Source organism: Balaenoptera acutorostrata, chromosome 20, assembly GCF_949987535.1.
Source record: "Balaenoptera acutorostrata chromosome 20, mBalAcu1.1, whole genome shotgun sequence".
Lineage (NCBI taxonomy): Eukaryota > Metazoa > Chordata > Mammalia > Artiodactyla > Balaenopteridae > Balaenoptera > Balaenoptera acutorostrata.
Genome location: NC_080083.1, coordinates 4996419 through 5017136, shown reverse-complemented (window position 1 = coordinate 5017136; position 20718 = coordinate 4996419). Strand labels below are relative to the sequence as shown.

The window sequence follows — 20718 nt, the reverse complement described above, 5'->3', positions numbered from 1 at the left end:
GTCTCCCCAAATCTCCACGTGCTACCCAACCCGGAAGCTCCCCAAACCCCATCCTTTTGGGTTTTTATAGAGACGTCATTACATAGGCACGGTTGATTAGATCATTGGCCATTGCCGATCAGTTCAACCTCCAGCCCTCTCTCCTCCCCAGAGGTCGGGAGTGGGACTAAAAGTTCCAACCCTCCAATCACATGATTGGTTCTCCAGGCCACCACCCTCCATCCTTAGGTGGCTTCCAAGAGTCACCTCATTAGGATAACAAAAGACAGTTCTGTGCTCTCATGACTTAGGAAATCCCAAGGGTTTTAGGAGCTATACCAGAAACCAGGATGAAGACCAAATATATATTTTCTATTCTAAATCACAGTATCATACCCCCAGATGTATATTTGACTGTATTTGATTGTATTGTAAGTGCCTCTTTTCTGTTTGTTTTTCAGGGAACCAAATGAGCAGGTGGTCAGAAATCCAAACCCTTCTTCAGCACCACTGAGCAATACCCCTTTGTCTCCTGCCAAAAACAGTTTTTCTGGACAAACTGGTGTCTCTTCTCTCAAGCCAGGCCCTCTCCCATCCAACCTAGATGATCTGAAGGTATACGGTTTGACATGATTTTCTTCCTTTCTTTCTTTTTTTTTTTAACAAATACTTTTTTTTTAACCACTGTGGTTGGACACCCAGTAGAACAGAAGACTGTGGGTTCCCAGCTCAGCTCTTCCACTGGCTGTGCAACCTTAAGCTGGTCTCTTAATGTTTCTGCATCTCAGTTTCCTCCTTTGCATGAATGAGTCATTGTAAGAGTCACATAGAATCGTATACATGATAGCCCTTAGCGCAGAGGGCGGCTTTGAGATTGATACAAGTTTCCAATGGCCAATTTCGCGATGAACTTTTACCAGTCTCTTGAAATAAGAAAAACAAGAGCCACGTCAAGAGCTTTTCATGAATCTAACTGTGTTCAATATATCTGACTAACCTTTATTTGAAGTATTTATTTCCCCTCAATGTTTTGAATGTCAAAATGTCCTTTCCATCGGGAAATGATGGCAGCAGTGGATAGAAGTTGAGTGTTTCTGGTGTTTTATTTCTTTTTCTTCCATCAGGATGCTGTTAAATAAGGAGAATAGTCCTTACTTAACAAGGTAAAATGTTGGGAACCCTATGTTGATAATATAATTTAAGACAAGGTGCTGTTCTATTATGAAATCCCCAATTCTGAGAACTTCTGCCCTGAAGTGTAGCAACAGCCTGTTAAATGATATATGTGTGCTAGCAGTTGACTCTGGGTCACACTCATGGGTCTCAGTTCACTGAAAGGACGCTGGCCTTTGAGCTGAACCTGGTGTGTTTCAGAGCAGTCCTCAGGATTGGCAGATTCGTCCATCCGGTATTTACAGAAGGACAGAAAAGGATGGAGGCAGGGCCCTTCCTGGTCTCCAGTGCGTGGGCACACCTCCCTCCAATGCCTACTCCAGCTCAGTGATTGCACCTCTTTACCTGGTTTCCACCCCACCGATTACTCTTCCCCCCAAGAGGATCTTATCATTTTTCCCAAAAACACTAAATTCCTAAAGGCCCCCGTGGTCCTCACTGGGCCAGTCTGATGGCCCTTCCCCAGCCCTCCGTCCTCCTTGGTCATCCTCCTTCCCATGCTCAGCCCTCAGTCATTATCTCCTTTGGGGGAAAAGTAGGATTGGGACTCTTTCAAATTAGAGGAAATTCAGTGGCCACCAAGTGTCAACACTGGTAAATGAAATGTATCTTGGGCTTTGATATCAAAGGTTTCTCTATTCCTTACACTTGGAATAAAAACGCTTAGGTCTCGTCGAGTTTGTTTCAGTTTGGCAGCTATAAACCTAGAAGAGGATGTCAGGTTTATGACGATGCTCTCCAGAGCGGTGGTCCCTCACCCTCCACGCCCCCGCAGATCATCAATCCATAGAGATAAAAGTAGCTTCTCTCACCTGGAAAACTTGATGCTAAGTGAAGTAAACCAGACACAGAGGGATAAATATTGTGTGCATCCACTTCTGTGAGGTCCCTGGAGTCCTCAAATTCATAGAGGCAGAAAGTAGAATGTTGGTTCCCAGGGGAGAGGGGAATAAAGGGTGAGTGTTTCAGGAGTACAGAGGTTCAATTTGAGATGATGAAAAAGTTCTGGAGATGGGTGGTGGTGATATTTGCACAACATTGTGAAGGTACTTAATGCCACTGAACTGTACACTTAGAAATTATTAAATGGTAAATTTTATGTCATATGTCTTCTACAAAGATTTTTTTTTTAAGTCGTCTATCTCTGGATGGGAGCTCGGATCACACAGGACTGGAGATGTCTTGGCCCCAAAGAAAACATAGTCCAGATACGATGTCCCACCTATCAGAGCCCCGAGGGGTGGTTTCCTTGATGTGCACATGCTCAGAATCACTGGCTGGTTATAGTTACAGTAATTAGCAGAGGTATAAGGAGATGGTGGTGGTGACAGTGGGAACTACCATTTTTTGAGTATAAACTATCGGTCGGCCGTCTTTCAGAGGTTTGCTTTAGAATGAGTTTGGGAGTGTTCCTTCCTCTGCAATTTTTCACAATAGTTTCAGAAGGATGGGTGTTAGCTCTTCTCTAAATGTTTGATGGAATTCACCTGTGAAGCCATCTGGTCCTGGGCTTTTGTTTGTTGGGAGTTTTTAAATCACAGTTTCAATTTCAGTACTTGTGATTGGTCTGTTCATATTTTCTGTTTCTTCCCGGTTCAGTCTTGGGAGATTGTACCTTTCTAAGAATTTGTCCATTTCTTCTAGGTTGTCCATTTTATTGGCATATAGTTGCTTGTAGTAGTCTCTTAGGATCCTTTGTATTTCTGTGGTGTCCACTGTTGACTTCTTTTTCGTTTCTAATTTTATTGATTTGAGCCCTCTCCCTTTTTTTTCCTGATGAGTCTGGCTAAAAGTTTATCAATTTTGTTTACTTTGAGATTTGCTTTAATTTTTGCCCTACAAGATAAGTTTTAAATGTAAACATAACAAATCAGGATCTTAAAGAGATTAAATGAAATGCAAGTTAACCAGCTTCTACATGACAAAACTGGGGCTTGAACTCAAGTGACTGATGTCAAAGGCTTTGCTATTGTCCTTCTTTTTTTTTTTTTTTTTTCATTCATGAGATATTTATTAAAATAACACATTTAGGGAAAAATATCAATACAATTGTATGCATCATTACTGAAAACTGTATACCATCATACAAAAAAGGATTTTATTTTGGGAAATCAATTCCTAATTTATGGCAAGTTTTACTTTCAGAAATTGAGAGTGGAAAGCGGGCGGGCAGGGGATAGATGGGAGAGACCTGAACTGGGCTTGACTACTGGGTGCATGGGGAGAGGTGTCACCTGGGAGAGTTACAGCAGCAGCAGAAACTGGGAGGGTAGACTGAGGAGATGGTTTAAAGGTATGTTGGCAAGTTCATTCCGTTTAGAAAAGTTGAGCACAAGCAAGTACCAGCAGGACAAGCAAGAGAAAAAGTCCAGCCAGTTTCCATCAGTTAGACGTATATCAGCCTCGCTCAGCTCACCTGTGCTGTCAGGGATAGGAACAGAAATCTCGGAATCGTTTGCATAATGGGGAGGGTTGGAAGTAGAGCAGCAAGTGAGATAGAAGGAGAACAAGATGGAAAGAGTGGGAGGGAAGGATGGAGAAGGCGGAAAGCAAGGCGAGAAGAGGAACAAAGGAGGTGAATGATGGAACCGCATTTAGGGAAAGGAAGAAATAAGAGGACTTAATGAAGGCAACCCTCGAAAAAGTAATCAGAAGGGTAAGGCAATGGAGGTGATGTTTTCCAGAAAAATGCTTGTGTTTTGCTGCATAGACGTGAAAGGGGAAAAGCACGGAGAAAAAAGTTTGATTTCTCATTGAAAAGTTATAAGTGGTAATTTGACAGTATATGGATTTTTTTGTATCCCGCTTCTAACAAACTGGAGAGTCACAGAGCCAGAGAGCATGGGGGGTCGGGGGAGGAGAGAGAAAGTAAATGGGAAGTTTAAAAAATTGGGAAAATATTTGACGGATATTAAGAAATAATTATTCATATTTTTAGGTGTGATAATGATCTTATATCTATATTTTTTAAGTACTTACTTTTTAGACAAAGATACCAAAATATTTACAGATTAAAATATATAATTTACAGATGAGCCGGTTTGCAGGGCAGAAGTTGAGACACAGATGTAGAGAACAGACATATGGACACCAAGGGGGGAAAACTGCGGTGGGGTGGGGATGGTGGTGTGCTGAATTGGGCGATTGGGATTGACATGTATACACTGATGTGTATAAAATTGATGACTAATTAAAAAAAAAAAAAAGATCAACAGAACCAGAATTAATTACATGGGACTGAATAAACTTATTATTATAAAAAAATATATATACATATATATATAATTTGCTTCCACATAATTCAGGAAATGTAGGGGAAGAAGTAGTTTGGGGTATAAATCAAACAAGATTGGCATATAAATGAAACAAATGTGGGCTGATTAATTGTCAAAGCTGGTTAATGGGTTTGTGGGTTCACTACACTTTTCTATTTACTTTTGTGTATGTTTGAAATTTTTCGTAATAAATGGTTTAAAGTTTTATCAATGATTAAAACGCCAGGGAGGGACTTCCCTGGTGGTACAGTGGTTAAGACTCTGTGCTTCAAATGCAGGGAGTGCAGGTGCGATCCCTGGTCGGGGAACTAGAATCCCACATGCCGCATGGCATGGCCAAAAAATTAAATAATTAATTACTTAAAAAATAAAACACCAGGGAATGTAAGAAACAGTTTTATACAAATCTTTGTCCCAAGCAAGCCTACACAGCATAATATTCTGAAATTTATAGCAAACTGGACTGAACAAGTATTCATTTTATTTTAGAATATGAGCTGTATTATTTAATAATGTTGTTTAAATTATTCAGTGCCAGAGCAGATTCTAAAAATAAATGTAGAACTCATTAATTTTAAGTAACTCTAAATTAAAACAGTAATGAGTTGCCATTTTGCACTTTTTCAAACCAGCAAATCTAAAAGAAAATGGTAAAAAAATGCTAGCCAGGCTAGGGGGCCGAGAGCGTATTTTATTGCTTGTGGTACGGTAAGTTATTCAAATCCTTTTTGAGATAACTTTTAAAATAACTCTTAATGTAATATATATTCACTATTGAAATATGATAGTGTATAAAAAAGTGAAGAGTTTTTTTTTTTTGGCTGCACCGCATAGCATGTGGAATCTTAGTTCCCTGACCAGGGATCGAACCCGTGCCCCCTGCATTGGAAGGCGCAGTTTTAACCACTGGACCACCAGGGAAGTCCCAAGTATTTTAAAAGACAATTAACTCACAGATTCTATATCCTTCTAGACTTAAAATATGTATGAACATGTTTGGTTTTAAAATAATTATTTTAAAATAATTATGTGAGCATACACTTCGGGCATGCTTTTTTATTTTATTTATCATGGACTTTTTCATAATGTTTAATATTCAATAAGATTTTTCTTTTTAATACTGGCATATCATTTCTCCACCTCGTTGACATCCCTCTATTGGACTTTGAACTTGCTTCCAAATTTTTGCTATTAAAAATATAATTTGTACACACATTTATTAATTTCTCTAATTATGTCCCCAGGCTAAATACATGGGAGTGGAACTCCTAAACCAAAATATATAACTATTTTTAAGAACTCTTGATCCATATGGCCCCATTCCTGTCCTGAACATTTGTGCCAATCTATTCCCAGAGGTAGTGTGTTAGTGCAGCACTTCTCAAGCCTGAATGTGCCCAGTGAACCACCTGGGGCTCGTGGTGAAATGCAGATTCTGATTGGATAGGTGTGGGGAGGGGCCTGAGATTCTGCATTTCTCCCATAAGCGCCAGATGCTGTCTGATGCTGCTGGTTCAAAGACCACACTTGGAATAGCAAGGTATTAAAAAGCTTTTTTTCCTTAACATTTCTATTCAATTATTTTTTCTGCTACTTCACTGACACAGTGTTATTATTCATTTCTTTGTCAATTTGATGAATACAAAGCTATGTACATACTTATTTTATTTGCATTTCTTGGAATACTAATGATGGTACACATATGTTATTGGCCATTTTTCTTTTAATTTTATCTTTTGTTTGTGAAGGGTTGGATCATGTCCATTACCCAGTTTTATATTGGGTGTCAGTCTTTTTCTTTTGATACATTGAGCTTACTAACACTTTATTACTTGCCCTGCAATTATTTTTTTAATGAGATGGCTATTTGCATTTGCATTTTCTTCCAGTATTTTTGACTTATAGTTTTCAATTTTTGTGGTCAGTATTTTTATTATTACTCTCTTTGCTTTGAGGCTCAAAAGATCTTTCCCTGCAAAATATCAGAAGAATATTTCCCTATAGATTTCTGGCTGTTTTATGGAATTATTGACATTTAGGTATTTATTATGTTTCCCATTTTAATTACAAAAGTAATATGCTGATGTGGGCTATTTTGGAAATACAGATAAGGAGAACCATTGTTAACATTTTAGCATATTTTTATCTAGACATTTTCATCTTGCAAGCATAGGTTTAAGTATATATCTATCTATCTATCTATCTATCTATATATATATACACATATTTATATAATTCTTATAGAAATTGAATCAAGCAATTCAAACGTTTCTCACTTAATCATATACCATAAATAATTACTCATTATTCTATATCAACAAATAGCATCAGTTTTAATGGATCTAAAGTGTTCTATCATGTCTATCACATGTCTATCATATTTTTACGTATCTGTGATTTATAAACACATGTAATTATTTCAACCCTGCAATTATATATATATATATATATATATATATATATATATATAATTGCAGGGTTGAAATAATTACATGTGAATCAACATAATAATAATAGCAAATACACTGCACTAACAATTTGTGAGGCACTACTCCAAGCCCTTTACAAATTTTAGGCCATTTTAATCCTCGCAAAAATGTATAAGGGAGGTTCTGTCATCCCCATTTTACAGAAAGATCACTGAGCTGGGAAGAGGCGGGGCCAGGATTTGAATGATGGTCTCACCTCCGCACATACTTCTCTCAGTATATGACTGTTAACCAAGCCAGTCAGTAAAATTGGGACATCAGTGGTAATGCAGAACTGCAAGGCTGAGAACCTGGTCCTGGGACCAGTGGCATCTGCATCCTCTGGGAACTTGCTAGAAACCCAGATTCTCAGCCCCCAATTCAGACCTGCTGGATCAGGAAGCCCAGGCCAGGGCCCAGCTGTGCTGTAATGCTCTTGCCAGTGGTGACAAAGAGGTGGCGGACAGGGCATCCTCTAGGATGCAGAGGTCCTGGGGTGTCAGCCTGCTTTGGTGTTGTGGGTTGAGGGTTGATGTCCAAACCCAGGCAGGTATCAGTTTTCTCACCTGTAAAGTGGGGACAAGGACCAGGTTGGGGGTTGGAAAGCAGTAGACCAGATAACCGCCGTGGTTCATTTGAGCTGGACATTTCTATAATCTGGACCCATGAAAACATGGTGTATGCCGATATTTTCAAATCATTAAAATTGTGCAAAACCGATAGAATATCTGGTGTAGGGGAGGAAATTGGAAACAAGAAAGGGGACATTATAAAATCCCATTTGTGATGTCTTGAAGTTTCTGTAACAATAAATACATTTTTAAAAGATGGTCATTAAGCAGCACTAACGACGGCCTGGTTTCTTTAGGTCTCTGAGTTAAGACAACAGCTTCGAATACGAGGTTTGCCGGTGTCCGGCACCAAGACGGCCCTCATGGACCGGCTTCGGCCCTTCCAGGACTGTTCTGGGAACCCTGTGCCCAACTTCGGTGACATAACGACCGTCACTTTTCCTGTGACGCCCAGCAACGCGCTGCCCAATTACCAGTCCTCCCCGCCCACCGGCGCCTCGTCCAACGGCTTCTACCACTTCGGCAGCACCAGCTCCAGCCCCCCAATCTCGCCCGCCTCTTCCGACCTGTCGGTGGCGGGGTCCCTGCCGGACACCTTCCACGATGCCTCCCCGTCCTTTGGACTGCATCCGTCCCCTGTCCACGTGTGCCCCGAGGAGAGCCTCGTGGGCAGTCTCAACGGGGGTTGTTGCATCCCTCCCGAGCTGGACGGGCTGGACTCCGAGAAGGACAAGATGCTGGTGGAAAAGCAGAAGGTGATCAACGAGCTCACCTGGAAACTCCAGCAAGAGCAGAGGCACGTGGAGGAGCTGAGGCTGCAGCTGCAGAAGCAGAAGAGGGGCAGCTGTCCCGAGAAGAAGCTGCCGCCCCTCCCGGCCGCCCCCGTCAAGCAGGAAGACGCCGCCCCCAGCTGTCCTTTCGCATCCCCGCAGGTAGCCGTGAGAAGACCGAGCGCCTGCTCGGAGGGCCAGCCGCCGGCTCGTGAAGATGCTCAGCTCCCGCCCCTCGGGGGCACTGCCTGTGCGGAGCCCTCAGGTCAGACCAGCGTACTTCCTTCCACATTCCTCAGCCCGCAGAGCTCCCCGCAGCATTCGCCCCTCGGGGCCGTGAAAAGCCCTCAGCACATCAGTTTGCCCCCCTCGCCAAACAACCATTACTTCCTACCCGCATCTTCGGGCACCCAAGGAGACGAGCACAGGGTCTCCTCACCTGTCGGCAGCCAGGTGCGTACTGCACAGGTAAGGACTCCTGGCCCCATGCCTGGTGAACCCGTCTTCCTGGAAGCGGGCTGTGGACGTGCAGCTGCTAGAGAGCTGACGTTGGAACTTTTCATGGGGAGGGTTTGCCACAAACCCAGTAGCAACTGCCAGAGGCCACGACACACAAAGCCTTTACGGTAGAACGAACTCGCCTCCGAGACTAGCGTGGCGAACCTGTTCTGGAAAGGGCTAGATCATAAATGGTTTTGGCTTTGTGGGGTGTACGGTCTTTGTCGCAGCTCCTCAACTCTACCCCTGTATCACAAAAGCAGCCATAGACAGCTGGTAAACGAATGCACGTGGCTGTGTTCCAGTAGAACTTTATTTACAAAAACAAGCCAGGGGCTGGTTTTGGCTCGTGGGGCTGTTCCCAGGACCCCTTGGTATCAAGCCTTACCATAGGCCAAACCAACTCATCAAGAGGGCCAAAGAGGGAGTTACCGTGGCCATGTAATGGTCTGCATAGTGCAGATATTTACCTACTGTGTGCCAGGCCCTGTTCTAGTCTCTGGGGATTAGTGCTGAGCTGGCCAAACAAAATCCCTACTCTCATGGGAAGACAGATAGTAAACAAAGGGTATAAGTAAGTATTTAACACATTAGAAGATGATACGTTTTACAGAAAAAAGGCAGAGAAGGGAGATTAAGAGTTTGGAAGTTTACAACTTTAAAGGGAAGGGCCCGGGACGTTTGAAGGAGATAAAGGAGAAAACCTTGTAAATACTTGAGGCAAAGGCATTGCAGGCGAAGGAGGAACAGCAAGTGCAAGGGCCCTGTGGTAGGAGCATGTGTGGAATGTTCAAGGACCAGAAAGAAACCAGTGTGTTTGGTGCAGAGCGAGAGTAGGGATGGCTTAGAATAGTGACCAGTTCAAAGACTAGACCAAGGTGACCATCCAGGACTTTCCTTTTATCCATGAAAACAAAGAATTATTAGGAAAGTCTCTTTGAGAAAGACAATTACATTATCGAAAGGTTCTGAAATCTATGTTATTAGAAAGGGAATAGGAAAAACACTTACATTAATTGGATGCCTGCCGTGTACCAGGTAGTAAGAGGCATGTACATGAGTCATCTCATTAATTGTCACAACAACCTTACGAGTTCCAATTTATCACTCTTTGTTATTGAGGAAAATAAGGCCCAGGGAGGTGAAGCCAGTTGCCCAGGGTCACAGGAACCTAGGTTTATCGGATTCTAGAATGCATGCCCTTTTCCCACTGAATATTCTCTACCCTGGGAGTATGAGGCGTGGCCATAGGTAAGGCGAATACATTTTTATGAACCCACCAGAACAGCACATTCACGTGAATGATGCTCAGTCCTCAGTCAGCACTCTGGGATGAGCTGAAACTTACATGGATTATCATCCTCATTGACAACAGGTATTGAGCGCGTCATGTTCTAGGCAACAAAGGTAAAAATAGCTCTTGAAATATACAGCTGTGGACCAGAAGATACTCAATTGAAGGATATCGATATTATCAAGAAGAACTACCATTTGTACAGTCATTGATGGTTTACAAAGCACTCTTTGTAAAGACATGAATGATTCCATAATAAAAAAAATTAAAAGATAAAGAGCAATATAGGATAACATCACTGATGGGCACTTTTGACATTAAATGCTGCACAAAGCATGGCAGTGGGTATTGATCATGAAGCGCTAGAAAAGTCTGGAAGGCTTTGCAAAGGGGTTGAACTTGAGAAGTGGAGTTGGAGAAGGAGAGTCAGGAAAAGATCATTCCATGTGAAAAAACACAGGGAGGGAATATGTACAGGGCCTGGAGGGATTAGTAGAATTTAAGCTCGCAGAGGGAAATCATACTCGACTGTGGAGCGTCTTAAAGACTTACCCTGGTTAGATGTGGAGACCCTACGATGTAGATGTGTGGAAACCATGGAAAGTTTGTGAACAGGAAATGATACGTCCAAAGCCAGATCTGAGACTTTGGTGATGGAATTCAGGGAGGTTTGGAAAGATGAGACACCAGGGCAGGGACTAGTTGTCTGAGCAAAGGTTACCCTCAAATATGCTGCTGGTGGCCATTTAATTTGTCCTTCCTTTCTACAGAACTCAGGGGCACGTGAGGGCCATCCTTCAAGCTTCTCTGCCCAGCCTTCCAGCCTTCACCCCTCTTTCTCTGGAGCCCAGGCAGACAGCAGTCATGGTGCCGGGGGCAACTCTTGTCCCAAAAGCCCAGGTGTACAGCAAAAGGTAGGCACCTGGGAAGAGGTTTAAACTGGGGCTTGACTTTGCCTCTTCTCTCTCTGTGGCCCCTGTTCTCCAAATGTTGAGGTTCAAAAGCAGAAAGAAATGACATTTTGGATAGAAACAAGACCACTTGAAAAGGACAGAAATGGATGTACAGATACAAGTGAGGGTATTCCAAGGCACTGTTTCCAGGGTTCATCCCAGAAATTATGCCGACTAACATGGCCTTGGTATGTTTGCGAAACATCATGGCAAACAGACCTTGTTCAGTGAAGTTGAAGATTGGAGTCAGGGCGCATGGGAAAAAAATGTGGAGAAAGAAGTAGTGGGTCCTCAGAAAGGACTGGAGAGATGCAGAAAGTTGGAGTCACGGTGCAAAAGGGAAGAGATGATACATGTCAGCAGGTGGGACAATCGGGGATATAAAAGATGCGGGACACGGGGAATTCAAGGAGCCGTGGGAAGATGGTAAAAAGGAGGCAAACATGAGACGGCCATGACACAACAGTGCTGCAGGCCACAGGGCAGGGCATGAGGGGACAGAGACCCTGAAAGGTCCCGGGCACTGCACAGAATGCACTCACAATCCCCAAGGCTGGTTCATGAAGAGATACCCTGGCAACACCTGCCTGCAACTGTCTGCGTATACATCCACTTAGGAATGAAACAGGGTGGGAGATAAATCACTCTGGAAATTCCTGGGTTGGTGGAGCTCTTCACGTCGGATTGGATGGACCCTTTGCTTTATTTCCTTTTCTCATCTCGCTTTCTCCCAACAGACAGGGTGTACCTTAGAGGGGGAAGTGAATTTTCGAGGCTCCCATCCTGAGACGCCTCCAGCTTTGCATCCATAGTGATGTGTACCATTGTTAATATGTATCTGTGATACATATGTAACATATATTTAAGCCCCAGCTTTTGTTTTCCCTTAAGTCAATGTTTGCAGAATTTAGCCTGTAGTTTCTAAAACAGAAGCTGTACCGTTTCCGACGCATGGATTGATTGTCTTTCTCTGCGTTTTACTCACCCAGATGGCTGGTTTACACTCTTCTGATAAGTCAGGGCCAAAGTTTTCAATTCCATCCCCAACTTTTTCTAAGTCAACTTCAGCAGTTTCAGAGATAAGCCAGCCTCCATCCTATGAAGATGCAGTAAAGCAGGTAAGCACATGATTTGGTCTTTACGGAAGAGTAGGCTGACTCAGTGGACGTGGTTTTACGTGATGCAGCTTCTTCGCGCGTGGAGATTCTGTTGTTGAGCGTGTCTGTCACCTCCCTGCTGGAATGAGCAAAACGTCTAGATGCTTGTTGTGGGGAGGTGTTGTGTGTGTACAGATGCTGCCTGAGGCAGAGAGAGAAGAGGTTGGCTGGGCGCCCAGATGCCTGGGCTCAGTGCCAGCTGCCTCTCCCACTACCGTTGGGCAAGTATTCAACTTCTCTTACATAAAATGGAGGCGATATCTACTGCCTCCATCATTTCAGATGATGCAGCATTTATCACACTGTCCAGACATGGGATAGGTACTCAAATATATGAGAGTAATTGCTGGGCCAGTCATTTCTAAGTTTCTTCCTAGCTTCAAAATTCAGTGATCCTAGTAAAATATGAATGGTTGTAGAAGCTGGGTCATCATGGAGGTTTGTTGTAGCCTCCACTTCCATTTACGTTTGGAAATTTTTCAAATAATAAGTAAAAAAAAACACACACAAAAAAACAGCAATGAGTGATCTTATATTTCAAATGGTCTGAACGTGGATAAAGTGTCAGATGGCCCTCCGTGTGTGCTCAACCCAGAAAATACCATCTCCATCAGTTGCTGCGCCCTGGTATCCTGCAGAGCAAAATCAGCCTGCAGTTAGGTTTCATTTGGATGAGAGAGTGTTTTAAATATCGGGAAATTTTATGCGAAACGCAGGTTTTCCCATTTCTGAAAAAAATCAGAGACCTGGCAACCCTGGAGGCACATCTCTGCCAGACAACCATTGCCTGAAACAAAGTATCGTCGCCTCCTTGGACCAGAACATGTGTTCTAGCCTCTACCCCTCTCTCTCTTGCTCTGTGTTTGGCTCATTTACATTACCTGCCAGACCTTGTAGGCATTTAATGCAAATGATTCGTTCTCTAAGCAGTGCTCTCACCCACGTTGATCATTGATGCCTGTGTTTATTGGGACCCGGCTCTCAGAAGAGCGGGATCAGTATATGCCTCTGTTCTCCCCATTCCTGTCCCCTGGTATCTGTAAACATCAACAGATCCTTCTTGGTTTCAAAAGAAAAAAAAAAAAAAGCCAGGCAAAGTGGACTTCCATAAACGGACTCTGCTTCACAACTCAGATGAGCCAGAGGAGAAGGTGTAGTCCCTACAAATGTTGATAGGTTCCACAAGCTATCGCAATGAGGAACTAGAGAAATGTGAACCACATTCTTGGGTCACATCCTCAGCGCCCAAATGGGAGGCAGAGCCGAGTCACCTCATTTCTTATTTTGTTTATTTGGGTTCTCTCTCTTTTCTTCTTGGTGAGCCTGGCCAGAGGTTTGTCAATTTTGTTTACCCTTCCAAAGAATCAGCCTTTGGTTTTATTGATTTTTTCCTATTGTTCTTTAATTCTTCCTTCCTTCTGCTGACTTTAGGTTTTGTTTGTTCTTTTTCCAGTTCTTTTAGGTGGTAAGTTGAGAATTTTCTTGTTTTTTTGAGGAAGGCATGTATCACTATGAATTTCCCTCTAAGAACTGCTTTTGCAGCATCCCATAGATTTTGTACGGTTGTGTTTTCACTGTCATTTGTCTCTGGGTATTTTTAAATGTCCTCTTCAATTTCATCGTTGACCCATTGGTTTTTTACTAGCATGTAGTTTAGTCTCCATGTAAGCATTTTTTTCTCATTTCTTTTTCTGTGCTTGATTTCTAGTTTCATGCCATTGTGATCAGAAGAGATGCTTGAACTATCTTCTGTCCTCTTAAATTTGTTGAGGCTTGTTCTGTGTCCTACCCAAGTCACTTCAAAGTGATAAAAATGGCCATACTATCTATGTGTTAAGGTGCCCATCTCCTGGGATGGAAACTTCTCGAACAACTGAATTCACTCTGAAGAACTCTGGGCTGGGGAGCATTCTGCCTCCTTTTCCCCTTCTCTTGTTGTAGTAGATTGTTTCCTGTCCAAAATTCATACTGAGCTTTAATCACACATGGTTCAAAAACCTTTAGTCAGTTACACCCATATTCATAGCCACATTATTCACAAAGGCCAAAACGTGGAAGCAACCCAAGTTGGTTGAATGGATGAATGGGTAAACCATTGATGGATGTATGGATAAACCAAATACATATTCTGTACATGCAATGAATATTATTCAGCATTCACAAGGAAGGAGACTCTGACATATGATACATACAGCATGGATGCACCTTGAAGACATTATGCTAAGTGAAATAATCCAGCTGTAAAGGGAAAAATGCTGTATCAATCCACTTATCCGAGGTACTCAGAGTCATCAAATTCAGAGGGACAGAAAATAGAACGGTGGGTGCCAGGGGCTGGGGGAGGATGCAATGGAGAGTTAGTGTTTAATGGGGACAGAGTTTCAGTTTTGCAAGATGAAAAAAGTTCTGGAGCTGGACAGTGGTGACGGTGGCACAACAATGTGAATGAACTTAATGCACTTGAACTGCACACTCTGAAATGGTTGAGATGGTAAATTTTATGTTGTGTGTATTTTACCACAATTAAAAAAAAAAAAAAAACCCTAGCCAAACCTAGTTCAAAAACCTATTGTGCTGCTTCTGATGATTTCCTACAGAAGTGGCTGCCATCTTTTAACTTCTCTGTTCTCCTTTGGTTACTTTGCAATAGCAAATGACCCAGAGTCAGCAGATGGACGAACTCCTGGATGTCCTCATTGAAAGTGGAGGTAAGACATCAGGATGCCCTGCACCTGCATGTACTCTGGGGTGCGAACCCTTAGGATCAAGGTCAGATGCTCGTTGTAAGCTGGACCAAAAAGTCGTCTCAGGGTCGAGTGTCACTTCCTCTGAGCCTCCTGTCCACATTTGAAGCAGAGATAATGTGAGTAGAAGGCATAGATGATGATTCCCCATGGCCTTTGTCCCGTTGTCCTCAGAAAATTTCTCACCAGTCATTTTAACACTTTTCATCTTTCAGCTCAGTCCCTGTTTCCCTAAATGTTTTCTCCTGCTACACCATGTCTCCCTACTGTTCTAATCCCCATGTCCCCCTCTTCTTAATTATAAGAAGAAGGAGGCAGATAAGGGAAGTTTTGTGCTACCTACTCAAAATGAAATTTAATTGGTAATCTCCCACTGATGGCCCATTCATGTTCCCATGGCATTCAAGTAAAAAATGATCAGCGTGTTCTTTTTGCCTCCTTTTAAGTCATTCATCTATTTCTTTTTAAAAAATTACATAGTATGTGCCTAAAATTTGAAACCACACAAATGAGTAGGATCATGTAAGGAGAACGTGTGCATAGAAAGAAAAGACTCCAGATCTGAGCCCTTAAGTAACAACGTTTAAAGTTTCAGGGAGAAAGTGGCCAGGCATCATACTAGGTTCAATGCTGTACCAGGCAAAGTCTCCACCTTTAGGGGGTTTGCGGTCTGGTAGGGGGAGATGGGGAAAAAGCAAGTAAACAGGCGATTCTTCCATTGTAACAACAGGGAAAGAGGAAAAGATGGGCACAGGTGTATGTATCGTTGTAAGTTTCGTAATGGAAAGATGAGTGGGTTCCTATCAGACACCCTTATACTTTTAGTGAAGTATGTTGGCAAGGTCTGCAAAGAGTCGGGGTGCAAGAGGGGAGCACGGGAGGTTCCAGGAAAGAAGAATAGTGATGAATTGATCACAAGTGAATTGAGTTTTCTGGAGAAACACAGTAGGATCCCTAGGCAGTATTAAGTGCCACTAGTAGGCTTGACATCATGAAGTTCAAGAGAAACCGGGCAGCTTCATTGTGTAATTTTTCTCTTGAACGTCCAGCCGATCCAGGGCAGGCTCGGAGAAAACAGATGATAAGATTCATCCAGATGTGGGCTTTTGCCCAGGGAGTATGGTGATGGGAGAAAGGGACAAGGGGATTGAGGATGTTTATGAGAGAGTAATTACAATGGTGGCTCAGGAGTATAGACGGGACAAGAAGTAAAAACCAGAAGGGGCTGATGGATGGTGATAAAATAGCCGAGTTGGTAGGTTGGGGTGACCCCAGCTGGCTGAGAAGTTGTTGTCGTGGGGTCCTTACGAGGTGAGCTAGAGGAATGGGAGGAGATGGACAGAGAGTTGGCGATATTGATGGAAATCGAGCTTTCAGGGGGATGCAGTGTCTGGGGACAACGAAGTCCAGGCTGTGTCCAGCAGAGTGGGAATGGCGGAATCACCTGGGTTGGAGGGATGGCGTGTCAAGGAACAGAGAGGCCAACTGGACACCGGGTCATTTCTGGGGATGCTGAAATCACAGAGGATGGCAAGAGTTGAAGGGGGGAAAAAACAATGAACCGGAAGTAGAGTTTTCAGTGGATGAGGAGGAGGGACCAGGAGACTGGGGGTCGGGGGTGGGGGGCAAGGAGAGCAGCATGACCCTCAAAACCACTGAGGAGTTAATAAGAATGAGGGGGAGTGACAATCAGAACGTGGCAATGGGAAAGGACCTGATGACCCATCTTCTGGCTCTGCAGCAAAGGAACCCCCAGTGAGGGTGTAACGGAGGATGCAGTGTCCTCAGGGGACAGCCAGGTGTCAGTGAAGAAGCAGGTAAAAGAACCTGCTTTGAGCGTTCAATAATCACAGAGTGGAATTTCCAGCAGGAGAGAGTTTGAGTAGAGACCCAAGGGAAGAACTGAGAATATACAGAGCAGTTTGGGGATGAGACTGGGTGATGAGCAGTGACCCGAGAAGCATGGCCATCTCCTGTGTCTACACGTAAGTCATTCATTCCAAAGATTCATGCACGTGTCACGCTCGATCGGAAGGGATTGAACAATTCCCATTGTGTTTTACCAACAGAAATGCCAGCTGACGCCAGAGAGGATCATTCATGTCTTCAGAAAGTTCCAAAGATACCTGGGTCTTCCCGAAGCCCCACTGCTGCCCTCCCCAAGCCCCCGGCTTCCTTTGAACCAGCATCTGCAGGAGGCCAGCTCTCCTTCGATCACTACGGCGCAGACAGCAACGAGCACCTTGAAGTCTTACTAAACTCCCAGAGCCCCTTGGGGAAGGTGGGCGACGTCGCCCTTCTGAAACTCGGGAGCGAGGAGCCCCCCTTCGATGGGATGATGGATGGATTCTCCGGGAAGGCTGCGGAAGACCTCTTCAACGCGCACGAGATCCTGCCGGGCCCCCTCTCCCCCATGCAGACTCAGTATTCACCCTCGTCCGTGGACAGCAGTGGGCTGCCCTTAAGCTTCACGGAATCCCCTTGGGAAAGCATGGAGTGGCTGGACATCACGCCGCCCAGCTCCACCCCGAGCTTCAGCTCCCTCCCCGCCGGCGGCCCCAGCATCTTCAACATCGATTTCCTGGATGTCACGGATCTCAATTTGAATTCCCCCATGGACCTCCACTTACAGCAGTGGTAGATGCCTGACGCAGCGTGCTAAGGACGCAGCGTGCTAAGGAAGACCAGTAGGAACCCCGTGGGGGAAAGCACACAACCGTAAACACTGACATTATCCAAAAGAAGGAGGTGGGGGAGGGAGGGGGAGGAGGAGGAGGAGGAGGAGAAGCCGGAGAGAATTAAAAAGAAGCAATGGAGACTTCTGTGACAATGAACAAGAGCAAATAGGGGTCTTTTCTATATAGATAGATGATGTAATATTTACCAACCTTCAGTGACTGTTCAGGATTTCAGCAGTGCATTCAAAAATGTGCTTTTTCAGACCAAGAATGCCAAAAAAAAAAAAAAAAAATTCTTCCACTGCCTTTTCAAACACCAGTCTTTTTTCTAGCCTGTACTTTTTCTCAGGCATTGTTGGGGCATAATCTCACTTTGTAAGCTTTTCTCATGAATTTATTACACATACTGTGGAAAGAAGATGTAAGCTCTCTTGGGAGCACAGGGAAGCCAGTCCATCAGAGGTGATGGAGGACGTACCCATGACGGAAGCTGCTTCCTGTCTCTCTGTCACCTGGCTTTCAAAGTAGAAGTCAGGCCCAGTGTCAGGTTCTTAAGGCAGAACAGAGGGACAGGACCAATCCATTCCCAGGGGAGTGTAATGAACTCAGCATCCCTCAGCCACAAAGCTGCCCCGTTGCAGTGGCCCCAATTCTGACCCACAGCCGACCCACCTTTGGCCTAAAGAACCCCACCTAGAATTTCCCTCCTTCTCAACCAGTAGCCGAATCATTCCCACTGTCTCCGTGGTGATAAGCGTTGTGAAACAGGTGAGAACCCTAAAGCAAGAAGAAAAGCAAAACCTTCTGCCATAGACTGTTCTCCAGCACAACCCCCTTTAGTGTCAAAGACTAGAGAGGACCGTGTAGGCAGATCAGAAGACGGTTCTCTCTAGCCTCGGGAAGCCATATCAGAGAGAATTCAGACAGGACGAGAGAACATCGTTTCACGTGTCATGGAAATAAATACCATGGGTTACTATCACAGGACGATTATTTATAGAAGTCAGGCTGCTTTTCTTGTTTTCTTATTGGTGGGAGGTGGTCCACCTCTGCTTACCTTTCTCCCGCTCTACTTTTCTTTCAAGATATCAGTCCTTTCTTGCTCCTCTTTTGGAGATCTTTCCTTTTCTGCCCCACAATCGGGAGAAGAGAACTTCTGCCGTCTAACCAGCTGTCATACCCCTAATAAAGCCATATGTTAAAAAATCGAGGTTCTCCTGGAGAACTCATATGCATATGCATAATTTGCTACAAAAGGAAGTCAAAAGAATGTCCTCAGGAAGAAACCAATGACTCGGCCCATCAATCACAAAGCTGTCTCTACCCTCACTTGATTAATAGCAATCACTGATTTGGGTTGCTCTGGGGAAATCGGAAATCATTATATAGTAAAGATAAATACGAATCATAGTTACAAAGAGAGAGTATTTCAGGTCTGGGTTTCTGAAAGAAAACACAATTGCACGTTGAAAAGGATGGAAGGAGAAAAGACGTCGGTCTCGTGTGCATTCCTCATCACCTCTTGCGCTTTTGCTGGGAATTGAAAAACTTAAATTGCAGGATCGTCTCCCTAAGGCTCACTGTGCTTCCAGCTCACTGTTTCATAGTGTTGCATGCTGTAGAAAGTAGCTATCGCTGTTTTTATTTTTTATTTAAATCACTAAGGCACTGTTTTCTTCGTTTGTAAAAAAAAAAAAAAAAAAAAAAAAAATTGTTCACTGTGCACTTATGGAGAAAATAACCAAACATGTTGTGATTTTAGAAGTTCTCTTTTGAAAAAAACCAAAGATTTAGAAGTCATTCCATTGTTAACTTGTAAACGTGTGTGAACACAGAGTGTTTTTGGTGACTGCTACTCTGAAAGCTGCCAGATCTTATTGGGGGGTGGGGAGGGAAGGAGAGGGATATATATATATATACACACACACACACGCATGTGTGTATAGATATATACATATGTATATGTATGTGTGTCTATAGGTGTGTGTGTGTATATATGTATCCATATATACACATACATATGTACATATACATACACATATGTGTATGTGTGTGTATCTTCAAGGCAGTGTTAGAGTTCCATACCAAAAGCCTTTAAGCCTCCATCTGCTGTGAAATGATCTTGCCCTTTCTCACTACGAGTTCCTGATTAATCACCCAGATTACACGTTGCCTCTCTGTGTATGACTCATGGCTCCAGCCCAGTGACTCACAACCACCTGCTTACCATGAACAAGCTCGTCTTGACAGTGACTGTGATGTGAAAAGACAGCAGAGCATCACCGTTGGTCGCTGGAAAGGGTACCACCATCTCTCATGGGAGAGCACCAGTGGAAGATGACAGTCGTTTTACATTCCTTCATCTGCATTGTGCTTTAAAAGAGCCACACGGTACACTCTGCTTTTATGTCCGTCATCAGAACCAAAAATCTAGAGGGGAAAATTGCCAATCTCTTCTCTGACAATGAAGCTAATGGAGAAGAAAACCTTCGTGACACATTCCTCACATTTGTGTGTTCCTCAGACGTTGAAGTTTTATTCGGATCTTGATAAAGCTCGCTGGTCTGTCCATTTCTCATATGCCACGTTGTGTGATTTTTTTAATGTTATTTTCGTCCCCCTTCCTTTGGAAAACAATCGCACAGCAATCTCTGAGACTTTGGTCTGAGTGTCAATTATTTTTTCCTTTGGGTGTTTCTGTCTGAAGTGCTAGACTTGGTTAGGAGGCCCCTATCTTTGTAAGACTATGCATTTTCACTGGGATATTTTTAGGATATTATCTGGCACTGACATATACGCCTCACAGTTAACAAAAGATATTCGCTGCTACAGACCAACACACAACCCAGAGCAGACTCCTGGACTGTTGTTTTTGACCTCCTCCCACAGTCTCCACCCACCATATTCACTGTCTCTTCGTAGATCAGATGTGATATTTGCAAGATAAAACTGAGGATAATTGGGAGAAGGTTGATGAAGTTAGTTGCTCCCAGATCATCTGTGTTAATTCACCTGTCTCCTACAGAGGATTTTTTTTTTTTTTAAGTTCTTTTAAACTCTTAGTTATGTCTCCTTTTCTGGTGACAAATTGAGCATGACTAAAAGATGTACAGAGACTTAGGAAGATGGCCATGGTCAAGGTTAGCTTGAAACTAGC

General features: G+C 43.5%; 1 protein-coding gene across 2 annotated transcripts in view; it reads left to right on the top strand.

Annotated features, from left to right (window-relative positions):
- Window positions 1-19424, top strand: part of MYOCD (myocardin) — a 91595-nt gene extending 72171 nt beyond the window's left edge. The window contains exons 9-14 of one of the 2 annotated variants that reach the window (XM_007175293.2): window positions 441-594; window positions 7764-8690; window positions 10800-10943; window positions 11972-12100; window positions 14790-14847; window positions 16953-19424. In XM_007175293.2, coding sequence (XP_007175355.2) covers window positions 441-594; window positions 7764-8690; window positions 10800-10943; window positions 11972-12100; window positions 14790-14847; window positions 16953-17524 — 1984 coding nt within the window. In that variant the 3' untranslated portion in view covers window positions 17525-19424. Of the gene's footprint in view, window positions 1-440; window positions 595-7763; window positions 8706-10799; window positions 10944-11971; window positions 12101-14789; window positions 14848-16952 lie in introns of both variants that reach the window. The other variant, XM_007175292.2, reaches the window with a different exon arrangement.
- Window positions 19425-20718: the final 1294 nt, after the last annotated feature.